The sequence below is a fragment of the Bombus affinis genome, chromosome 7 (assembly GCF_024516045.1).
Source record: "Bombus affinis isolate iyBomAffi1 chromosome 7, iyBomAffi1.2, whole genome shotgun sequence".
Taxonomy (NCBI): Eukaryota; Metazoa; Arthropoda; class Insecta; order Hymenoptera; family Apidae; genus Bombus; species Bombus affinis.
This window is the reverse complement of record NC_066350.1, coordinates 2,617,864-2,629,921: the sequence shown is the minus strand read 5'-3', so window position 1 is coordinate 2,629,921 and position 12,058 is coordinate 2,617,864. Positions and strand designations below refer to the sequence as shown.

The window sequence follows — 12,058 nt, the reverse complement described above, 5'->3', positions numbered from 1 at the left end:
TATAATTAAACGATTATAATTAAACAACCGTGCAACACGCTTCCGGATACGGTGCACCTTTGTGACTGTTACAATTATCGTTATATTTTATTTTCTCTCACTTTTTTCTATTCCTTACGGTTCTGCTCTGACATGGTCATTGGCAACAGTTCGCTACGAAACTGCCCACTCGAGGCTGGCGAAGCGGTTTTTAAACGGGCGGGTTCGGTGATCGTATAATCGTATAATATATATTTATATACATATATATATATATTTATATTTAGATGCGTATATGAAAATGAATATTAATTACAGTTAGAGCTCAAGACAAACTGGTGGAAGCATCGTATCTTTGCACGAGCACGAAGCTGCTCTTTACCGGCGATCGTCTTAATGATTTTGCCATCCCTTTTCGTAGGGGTCGGGTCGAAACAGGGAGCAAGTGGTGCTTCATTCAACATGAAACTCATCTACACACTTTGGTTATAGTATATCGTACGATAAGGCAAATAGGGTGTGAAGGAATTACGTACGTGAAAAAGGTACGCAAAGAGAAACTATATTGAGGAAGAAGAAAGGATATATAAAGAGAAGAAAGACCGTGGAATGAAAATAAAAAGAAATAAAATGATTTGTAAAAATAGCTATTTATATCAAACGGGTGTTCACACGTATAATATGGTAACAGCAATATCGAGTAAGGAGTACAAGACCGGTTTAGCAAGGAAGTTAGGGGTGGAGGAATGTTCTAGATAAAAATGATATAGTGTCACAAAACACTTAAGAAGCCACTACGCCACGGACCACCAATATGCATTGATGCAAAAGACCCATCCATGTAATTTTCGCATTTTCGTGAGGAATCGCTTTCAATGTTTGAATGTGTTCTAAGGATGTCAATATGTGTGATTTTACGCGTGTGTTCTATAGGATGCCAAGTACTTTAACAGGAATCGAACTACTATCAAGGAATTTTTACGTTGGATCGATTCAATGAGGAGAACCAGGGGAATAATCGTGTAGCAAGGTTCCTATATGTATGAATATGTGTATATATGTATTTATGTGTGTGTATGATATGTGGAGCGTGCGTGCGTGCGTGCTGCATCGCTATATCAATATATAAATTATACATAATCGGATGACGTCGTCGAATGTAAAATGTCAGTGTCAATGTCAATGCTGCCTTGCCTTCTGTGGGTAGCGTAGTTTCCCGAGACATGACCCATGCCATCACAGGACGACGTGGGGCACTGTATCAGCTCCTTGCCATCGCGACCACGAGGGGCGGGCCGAGGCACGAAATTCAACGAGTGCCGCCTCATATTCATACTGCACCGAACAACATCAACACTATAAGACACTTCCAACGCGATCGCTCGTCTCTCGTATGCCTGCACCTAATAACTCTTTCATACGCGTTCACTCACTACGTCGCACAATGGATGCCAGCGCATAGTCCCATGTCGAATCATAAATGTAGAACATGTTCGAGGAACTCAATGGAAAAGTGGAAAAGATCATGTTTGTCTGGATCAACACAGTCTATATTTTAAAATAAAGATATCATCACTTTTACCACTTTTCCTCTGAACCCTCGCTTATTATCGTCAAATCCAATTAAAATTTCACACATCTAACAACGAAGATAATAAACGATAGGAGATTTTTAATCTCGAAAGCTCAGTTGGAATAACACTGCTCCGGACATCCAGGGTACGAGCGCGGCTGGAACGCAATCGCTGCGTCGCGTCGTTACAGAGCTGGGATAGCAACCGGAAAGTTTTATTGCGCTTCGCAACTTTTCCTTCTCGGCCAGGGCGAGAGGGAGGTTGCCGTGCACGGACAGCGGGTGTCATAGCGACATATGAGAGAGAGAAAAAATATCCCGAAAAGTTCGGCATCCGGTCGGTGGAGAAAGGACGAGGCGCAGCAGCAGCAGGAGCAGGAGGCGGAAGGAATATATGCGGATCAGAGCACGAGAGAGCGGTTTGCTTCTGCTTTTTTCTCTCGTCTCCTCGTAGTTTCGTAGATGAACGAACTACCGCTGGGCTATGAGAAGCCTCGAAAACCTCGATGGCCCTTGAGTAGCCGCGATATTGCCGGCCAACCGAGCCGACGGATGCGGACTTGAGTGCAATTCACTGGTACGCCCCGAATGCTCTGCCTTGTGTATTTTCCCAGGCTCCGTCTAACCACCAACCTTCTCTGTCTTCATACCAACGACCTTCATAAGTCGCGTTTCCGTTATTCGTTTGTTCTTCTATTACGAGTTCTATTACGAATCGAAGATTGTCTATGGAGGGAAGTGAGGTAATTGCTCTTGAAAGCATGTCTTAGAATGATATGAACTTCATTTTTTATTGTTTCGTATGATTTCGTGCGTTTTGAAGGGATGACGAGTCTCTGACAAGATTACGATTCATAAGATGATACGATTAGGACATAATGAGAATTGTATAGTGAGTAATTCGATATAGTAAGAAAATTCGAGAACGAATGACGCTTCTTTCCTTCCTAGTTTATCGTTATAAAAGTGAATCTATTGCGAATATTAAATTCCTAGTACACTATAAATTTATGTAATATATAAAAATTGCCGTATTAATCATTAAAACTAATAAAATATCTTTTACCAGGCTGCAACTTCCAAAGTGTTCTATACGAGGAAATGTTGAAAAAAGGTTAAATACATATAATTATGTTTAAAAGAACTACTTTTTATTTAAAAAATTAAAAAAAGAATCTATTTTTTGTATGAGTTCGCAATTTCGAAGCATTCTAGGTACCTACATTTCCAAATCGTAGACGAGTATTTTAGAACGCTTAATTTAAATATGATTTCTCCAACTTTTCCACGATCTACCCCTTAATATATAAACGCGAACATTCTCGAAGAATTTGGGTAACGTTGTCGAACGGACGCGCGGAATTCCAGGGCATGGGCGGAGATTAGAAAAGAGAGGAAACCAGTGTTGCCCGAGGTATCCGAGGTGCATTTCAAGGGTCTAACCTCGATGGGACGACGCAGGTCTCGCCCCATAATCCAGTGCGGTGGCAACTGATTATACCCCACCTCCTCTTTCGACCTTATTCACCCTTGGCGGCTCCCCTTCCAGCAGCCTCTCGTTCCACCTCCTCTCCTTATGCGCCGAACCGCGCCTTCTCCACTGTACCGCCGAGCTTTACGTCAATTAGAATAAGGTTGGCACTTTCGGTACGAAGAGTAATTACTTTAATTAACAAAATGGAGGTAGGTATGCGCGATCTCCGCCTCCTTCTGCGCTGTTAGTGGCCGCCACCGCCACCAACCGATTTTGCCTCCTGTGCCTTTTCAGCCGCGAATATACGTATACATTCGCGAGAGAGATTCGCGCGACCCTTTCCGCAAGGCAAGTACCAAAATGTGCGATGCTCGCATGCACGTTTATTAGATGCGTGGACGTTCCTCCGGTTCATTGGACAACGTGGGTACCACCAGAATGGGACGTTTCATTGTGGTCTGATCTTGTACCATCCCACACTACTGAATGAGATCAATTTTTACAACGATCAGGGCTACAGAACTTCTCTGAGTAATTAATTTTAATTTACTATAGATTTATATAAATCTATATTTATATTTAGTATAACTTAGATAGATTTATAGGATTGCACAGTATCTAGTTTACTGAAGCTCTTACTTTGAGAATAATAGTAATAAAGAAATCAATCATCAATTTTCCTTAGAAGTCAAATCAATTATAATAAAGATCAGGAATCTTCAGAAGTTAAAATTAAAAATCTTAATTTGAAATGTTTCTTAGTGTCATATATTACTTATTTGAATTTATGTGAATTTAATTAAAATAACAAAGAAAACTTTAAAACGCTAATTAATAATAATATTTCGATATTCTCTCTTTCTCTCTCTCTCTCTCTCTCTCTCTAAAGATGGCAGTATCGAGTTTCCGATGAACCAGAAACGTCCTACATCTTCTCACGAGCGCGGTATTATTTTGGAAGGAAAGTACATAGATCGTCGAGTTCCTTACCTATCGTCTTTACCCGTAGGTTTATCGAGAGGTCCGACTGTGTGCTGCGGAGGTGGCATACTATAGCAAGGTGTCGGCGTGTAGCCAGCTGGGATTTGGTAACCGGAAGTTACGGGACCTCCAGGATAAGTTCCACCACAATTGTAGCCTGCGGTGGGGTAAGGGGTATACGTGTTCCCAGGATATTCCGGTTGAACGCCTGTCATTCCGTATCCGGGGTGCGGGCTCATCGGTCCATAACCTGAAAGTGACAAATATTTATAATGTAATAAACGCGTCGAATTAAAGATTCATTATCACAATAGAATATTGCATATAAAATGTTTTATAAACATAAATATGAAATTTAAAAGATTGAAAAATCCCTATTACATCCTAGTGTCGTTTAATAATAAAAGTTTTGATTGAAATAAAAGGTTCTAGTTTAAACGAAGTTAATATTCAATTCGTTCTCCACATATTTACCATTCTTTATTCACTTTTCGGTATAGAGGTATATTTTGGAACTTGGAAATATTTATAAAGCTACGCGGATACTTGTTAAACTTGCAGTTCGGATATATATACATATATCAAATCAACAGCGTTCGGTGAAAACGTACAATAAAGAAACACGGTGCGGTATAAAAACTGGAGCAACGCGAGTACCTGAACACGTGCGCGAATGCTCCGCTTTGGTGAAGGAGACGCATGGCGAATTTCAATTTTATGAAAATCTCCACCTCATTCCTACGTAATCTCTTGACTGGCAACGAGATGCAATAATGAAGTAAATAAAGAAATCACTTTTTCACCGTGGAAACAAAAGAACCACGATACAAAAATAAAGATAAAAGAGAACGAGAAAATACGGAAAAGAAAAAGAAAGGGATGAAGCAATCGAAAGCGGCAGGACAAAGGTTCGGTGGCGCAAAGGTTGAAACCGTCCGTTAAGGTCGACGCGTCGCTTGATTAACCGTTGTAAAATCTACGCGTTTATTTACCGGCAAGAATTCATTTCGTCTGCAGTGCAAATAGCCGACGGACGAAGAGCGTCGGTGTACGGGCAACGTGGACGACGCGCGAACACGACGACGCCGAACGAACGAATGAACTCGACATGCCGGCTGTGTGCTCGAATATTTCAATTTCAATAACTACTCCCCAGCGTCAGAGTCCGCACAATATTGGCCGCGCCGGACTTTTGCCGGCTACGTGTACGCGAAATATTGATAATTAACAATGGTCGTGTACCGCCACAGGGAGGTGGTCCGGTAGGAAGGGTGCCGGTTTGGTGCACATCCACGCCGTCGAAAGAGGATGAGAGAAAGAGGAAAGGGGCGGGTATACACAGCGAGAGCAGGAGAAACGACGACAGGGACGAGGGAAATGGGCTGCTGTAGGTTTGGAATGCCAAGGCACAGAGAGACCGAGGAAAATGAGAGTCGGGGCCATAGGTGCCTATTATGGCAGTCATGTACTGTTCTGGCGAATTTTTATTCGACGGTTGTAACCGCGTATCGCTCTCTCGTTCGGTTCCTCTCCCGTCCGACCCCCGAGGGCGTCGAGCTCTTTGTTCTTTTCCCTTGTCCATGCATTTCCTCGCTCGTCCGTTACATGTAGTCAAGCTAACGCGTCGCGTATGTTTCAAGTATATGTGCTTGTTGAAATTTAGAATGCCGAAGACTGTTGGATCTATGTACATGTTGGTGTTATCTACCCGTTCCAGGTAATTTGTTTCGGTGTCTCTAGTCAGCGCGTGTAACAGCTTCTGTTGCTACGCGATGAAAGATGACGGGTTTCAAAACGCGAGTCTCATTGGATTTTCTTTGCATTCGATCGCATCACAGCTAGAGTTTTTACTGCATGACGCGGAGTAGTAAAGGTTTGAAATTTTTTAATATTATTTGTTTTCGGTAGCGGATGTTTCAAAAATTAATAGTTAAGGAATGTAATGATTTATTACACAATGATCGAAAGTTATCAGATTTCATGTTTAAAATTTCAAAAAACATTTAAATCTAAAAAGATAGAAAAAAGGAAGCACCTTTTATTTTATACCTCCGTTAAAAATTATCATTTTCAATATTTAAATCGTTAATTATTATAAAAACGACCAACAATTACAAATAAAGTAGAGATGAGGAATACAATAGAGTCAGGGGTCATAAAGCGTTTCCAAATGATCGATGACGAACTATCTGGCAAGTTAAGTGATAAACAGTGATAGCTCACCAGTGGGATCGCGGTAAGCGTCCATGTAGTGGGAACCCCCGCTGTCTGGGGTGCTTTCCCGACTGTACGCCGTGACGTGCACACCGGGTGGCGGGAAGCCTGGCACAGGCCTGATTCCAGGACCCCCACTGAAATTGACCGGCTCGTTTGCCGTCGAGAAGTCCACGGGCTCGGTTTGCTCCTCGATTGGTCTGGGTGCTGGGAAACCAGGTCCAACGGGAACCGCCACAGCTTCTCCGTGGCCGGTTGGATATTGGGGACTTGGCGCACCGCTATAATCAGATGAAGATGATGTACGATTTAATATCTCTCCCTCTCGTTGTATTCTGGTTGCGTTAGAAGAAAAATATTCGTTGAATTAAAATAATTCCAATCTTGTTCCGTGTGTATTAAAATGAATGACCAAATTTGATTTGTAAAGGTTGATTGAAAAGAATGTTCTTTGCATAAGAGAATAGTGGATCAAATGATAATTACCTATGAAGCCTGTTGACACTGAGATCAAGGGTTTGTCCTTGAGGACTGGGAACCTGAGGACTTGCAGTCAAATGTGGGCTCGCTGCAGCCTGGGGACTGCCACCTACTGTTTGACCACCGCCATATTGAGGGCTGAGACTGTTGGAACCATATGGTGGAGCCTGTAATAATTATCATGTTTTTTAAAAAATTTGTATAGTTCTACCTTGGTTTCTTGAAAATTTGTATGTAGATATTTACCTGTGGACTTGTTGAAGTGACGCTGGAGGTTGACAAATCCATTACCGAACCACCTGGGGAGGTTGGTGGGCCACCAGGTTTCTGCATTTGCTGAACTTGTGCTACTGTGACACATTTCACTGTAAGTATAAGATCATTATGAAAAATTGTATAATTGTAAACATTTTCAAGTTTCCAACTAAAAAGATCCTGTGATTTACACTTCCGACATTTCTATAAATTACGAGATCCAAATTATACATCACTTCAGACTGTAAATTTATCATTATTCAGGAAAACATTTAGCGAAATTAAACGTACGTTAACGGTAATTTGTATTCAAACAAAAATGGCTCATGTTCCTATACATGGAATTTTAGTATAATTGTAAATTATAATAACAAAGAAATTCACCATCTTCGGTCTTCATCATCCCAGCAGCCGTAGCAGCAGCCATCGCCATCTGATGTTGCTGTGCGGCAGCCGCAGCCTCCTGATGATACACTCTTTCTTGCTCCTCAGGCGTCATTCCGGTCTGTCCCAGATAATACATATTCGTCCTGGAATGCAACTGTTGCTGCTGCTGTTGCTGCTGTTGTTGTTGTTGTTGCTGTTGCTGCTGCTGTGATTGAATCGGTGCGCAACTTTGTGTATCATATCTTTCATAAGCGGATGTGGTGCCAGGGTCATACGGTCGATGATTCGCAGCACTGGCTACTGCGTTCTCATATCCCCTCGCGGTTGCGATCTCATTGGAATAAGTGACAACTGGTCGCGCTATATTGCTCGCTCCAGGATGCATGTAGGCTCTCGCGTGCTCTGCCGATCTGTGATGATAAAGTTCCTCGCTGGTGGTGGCCGCAGCAGCAGCTGCCGCCGCTGCGGCCATCATGGCTGATGGCTCGTACGGAGATCTCTGGGACATCTGATGACTCATCCTCGTATCCTCGACCATTGGCATGGGATATGCGACCGTGGGCTGCATAGGCAGCACGTGATGCGTCGGATGCTGAGTAGGATGATGTATCGTCGCACCAATAGATCCTCTAGACCCCATGGCGTCCATCGAGGACATCGACGAAGAGTTCGAATCCTGATTCATGTACGAGTCGTACGTTGGCCGTACTGTGGGTGGTGGAGGTGGCGGCGGTGAATTCACTCGACAGGAAGCAGTTTCTTCCGTCTTTGGTACCAGTAAGTCGGTCGTGTTTTGACCTCTGGATGGCAGGGTGTTGCAGCAACTGCCACTCGGCGTCATATTCTCAGTTTTAGGGACTACCTTGGTTGTACGGGATGAGGGATTCTCCTCCGGTGTTTTCGGAGGTTTCACGTTGATACCCGTGCCTTTCGTTGTCGTGTAGTAGTCATAGGTCAGGCTGCTTAGCACCGGTTTTGTGTCCTGCGCCGTGGACCCGTACTGGGAGTAGCTCTTGCTATCCATTGACGGCGGCAACAGGTTCGTACTGATGTATTCTGGAGGAATTCCGGACACTGTCGCGAAAACGAAATGGTTGTCACATATTTTTTATTGTCATTAATATCGTGATGAAACTAGATTGGTATCTTTACTTGGTTATGCTTGCTTTTTAATTGAGGAAAAGATTGGGAAATTTTCAAACGAATGCTTATGAGTAACATGCTTCTGTGAGTCTAATTATTCTGTATCTATGCATTTTCCTGAAATAGATAAAGTATTTAACTTGTGAATATGAAAGTTTAGTCCTTCATAACTGGGTCGTTCAGAAACCATGCTGATAAACTTTGCAAATTAAAATGCATAGAGCAATGACAATTACTCGACAATAGCCACTGACAAAAAACGATGTGGCTTATGTGTACCCTAGAATGTTCGGTTTGGCAGAAGTTCACGCGAGAGCTATCGAGAAACGATCGGAGGATTAGTTTCGCGACAGTCTTGGAGCTTATAAGCCCCGATCCGATTTCACGGAGCGGCTCCATCCGTGGATTTTCTCTTGGGGGGAATTCCAGGCACGTTGGAGTGCCGCTGTGCCGCCTTACCTTGAGCCTTGTGTCGTGCCTCGCGTGCAGCCTGCTTATTGGCCGCGGCAATGGGACATCCGGATAGGCTCCTGTGCGTGTTCCGATTCGAGCTGACATGGCCACGGCCGTTGCAACCAGGCGTCGGGCATTTCAAAATAGTCTCATGCATCGCCAGAACTGTAGAGAACCCAGAGACACGTGACGTGGTTATAGAACGCTGCTATTCTCGCTCCACATCATTTCTTATTACGTTTCGATTAAGTTATCGCTAGACCATATATACGTATACACGCACACTAAGATACGATCGGTAGCATCAAGCTATTATGGATTTAAGCTCGATTCTTTCTTATGCGTTGAGTATAATTACTATCTTTGTCGACAACACGATTCGTTTCTTTCTGACACATTTCGATCGCGTTGGTTTAGCCTCGATCAATGTTACACACGTAGTCAGCGATGTTGTGTATAGTATACAGAGAAAAATTAGAGGAGAAAACAGAAAGTAAAGGAAGAGAAACAAAGAAAAAGAGACAGGTGGGGTACATAACGTCACGGGATGAAATATACACATCAAATGTGTAATAGTACAATCAAGTATACCGAGCGGGTAGAGAGAAACTCAAGTAAAGACATAATCGAGTGACAAAATTATAAGACAATAACTTGCGATTCTTGTGTACCTCGATAGATTACTTGTCGTGTGTGTTTTGTGTTATATTGGGAATAATGTTGGTCTCTCGTATAACAGATATCGTGTACATGAAGCGAGTATTTTAAAAAATCACACAAAAATTAAATTACTAAAATATTTGACATTTATTGATCTTGCTATGAAAATGAACTATGAATATTTAATGAATATTTAAAAATTTCAATGTTTCAATAACGAAGTTTATCTAAATTTAAATTTGAAATTAATAAAAGATGATAAACATTTTGTGAGAGATGGCTACAACTTTGTTGATCCACGATGAATCAATGATCTTTCACCGTTTTGATCACGACGACTTTACTTGTCGTGTGTTCTACGGGATCGGTCGACAAGCATAGTTTGTCTGATATAGGGAACCGTGTCACAAGAGTGTGTAGTCGCTGTTTTAATTATACTCAATCGCACAAGACCCTCCGTTCGGATCCGACGTGCTTGCACACGCATACCGGCTAGTCTTGCACCGTCCGTGTCTCGAGTTCTCCAGATGTTCGTAGGTACGGCCAACATAACCAAGTTCAAGTGTGGTGATAAATTCTCTACTATAATTAAACTACAAACAGAACGGTAAAAATTAAAACGGAAATGAAACGCAATAAATAAAGCTCTCTACCCCGCAAACGAAAAGCACAAAGAATATAAATAGACAGACACATAGACACATATAGACGGGCACGGTTAAACGAGCCCGTACTCTTTCGTCAATTCGTTCAATGTACGAAGTTGAAGAAGTCCAGTTTTCATTCTTTTTCTCCATTTTTTGTTCTAATTGCTATTAATAAATGTCAACATATCGCGTGTAGACTTTTTACTTTGATCGAATGAATTTTTCGTAAGCGTAAACGAAAATCAGTATCGATTCGCGAAACTTGTACCGAGATTTCATCGCATAGGTTTAAAGATCTTGAACCCGATTTAAAAGAAACTACTGCTGGAAAATAATTATAGCCATTCACGATCGTTCTCTCGCCACTCCCCTGCTCCGTTGTCGCGTGAAAAAGGCAGTCTCGCAAAAAGAAGATGCATCTATGTAACTACGATAAGAAGTAAGAGTAATGGTGCCGGTCTGTGACTACTTACTCTCAGGCGTTAGTTTATCCTTCCGTGGACAACCGGATAGGCTGAAATCACAGCAGTGAATTATGAAGCAAGGTCGTAACACACAGGTTTTAGTGGATTGTAAAAGTACGAGGGAAATAACTCTGTAAGGAAGATTTTTACTGGCTGCACAGTGACTGCCAAAAGTTTTCTGCAACTTTATTCTTTTTAATACTCTGAGTGCCATAACTTTGTCAAGAAACCAAAGTTCTAACTTGATGAAATTTTCGAGTATTTTATGTGGAATCTTATCCAGGAGCACCTAACACAAAGGTGACTATATCCTATTCCATATTCAATGACGATCGAATAACATGACGAACAGGTCTACTAGTGTCAATCCTATTTCACTTGGTCTTCCTGTCGTAACGTGGAGATGTCTAATTGACCAGGACAAAGTGCAAAGCACAGGTTAATTACCGATAATTGCTTACCTGCGGTGGTGAGAATAGAGTCCGGTCACGTGACCCTGCCCCGTGCAGCCTGGGGTCGGGCACTTGTTGCCCTCTGTAACAAATCAAACCATGGCGAATGGTCAAATTTCGTATGGTTTATCACCATCGCGGAGCAAATGCATTGTATTAACATATTTTGTGAAAATTAATTGTATGAATGGTGAAGAGTAAAATATCGATTATAATAGTGGAATTATTTATACGTAATAACTTTGAACTAGGATTAACGATCGATGGTCAAAATGTAGTATATGATTAGAGGATAAGAAATTAGAAACAACACAGTATGAACTTTATATAAGGCAGAGCGTAATTTTTTTTATTATGTGACAAATTTTCATTAAAGAAGTATTTTTTTTAAATTATATATATCTAGGAATAGAAACATACGTTAAAATATTTTTATTATATAGAATATTTCTCTATATTGTCTGTTACGTCGCGTGAAATGGTTCGTGCGACGTCCTTCATTGTCTGACCATCAAGGCCTAAGCATCATTAGACATCTCAATAAATCTAAGGACCCACCATAAACTTTAACTTTTTAACTTAATTGTTTTGACACATATTTTTAAGTTAACCTGCTTGTCCTGAAGGATCTTCTAATCCTAGAAGTGTTTTCGGTTTATGGCTGGTTCTTAGAAAAGTCCTTGGGTTTATTAGGCGCTCTTGAAAATCACGGAGAAAGCGGGTAGTCACCTAATGGGAAAAACGAATATTTGTCTAACGAAAAAGCTGGTCTTTTTCATAAACAATGTCGCCCACGAGTCACGTTGGTAGGAGGTTTCTTCCTCCTATCTTTCCTGACTTTACCCTCACTTTCCTGACGAAAGTGTGAGCAATGAATCCGCGTTCTTCGTTCAAAG

The 12,058-nt window shown here is 41.7% G+C and overlaps 1 protein-coding gene across 15 annotated transcripts in view; it reads right to left on the bottom strand.

Moving 5' to 3' along the window:
• Positions 1-12,058, bottom strand: part of LOC126918331 (mucin-5AC-like) — a 304,827-nt gene that overhangs the window by 8,182 nt on the left and 284,587 nt on the right. For 13 of the 15 annotated variants that reach the window (XM_050726086.1, XM_050726087.1, XM_050726088.1 and 10 more), the window contains 9 exons: positions 11,172-11,244; positions 10,720-10,760; positions 8,946-9,104; positions 7,341-8,417; positions 6,948-7,066; positions 6,708-6,868; positions 6,231-6,502; positions 4,017-4,257; positions 1,174-1,314 (listed from right to left, as the gene is read on the bottom strand). In XM_050726086.1, the coding sequence (XP_050582043.1) occupies positions 1,174-1,314; positions 4,017-4,257; positions 6,231-6,502; positions 6,708-6,868; positions 6,948-7,066; positions 7,341-8,417; positions 8,946-9,104; positions 10,720-10,760; positions 11,172-11,244 (2,284 nt within the window). The remainder of the gene's footprint in view (positions 1-1,173; positions 1,315-4,016; positions 4,258-6,230; positions 6,503-6,707; positions 6,869-6,947; positions 7,067-7,340; positions 8,418-8,945; positions 9,105-10,719; positions 10,761-11,171; positions 11,245-12,058) is intronic. The other 2 variants (XM_050726091.1, XM_050726092.1) reach the window with 2 other exon arrangements.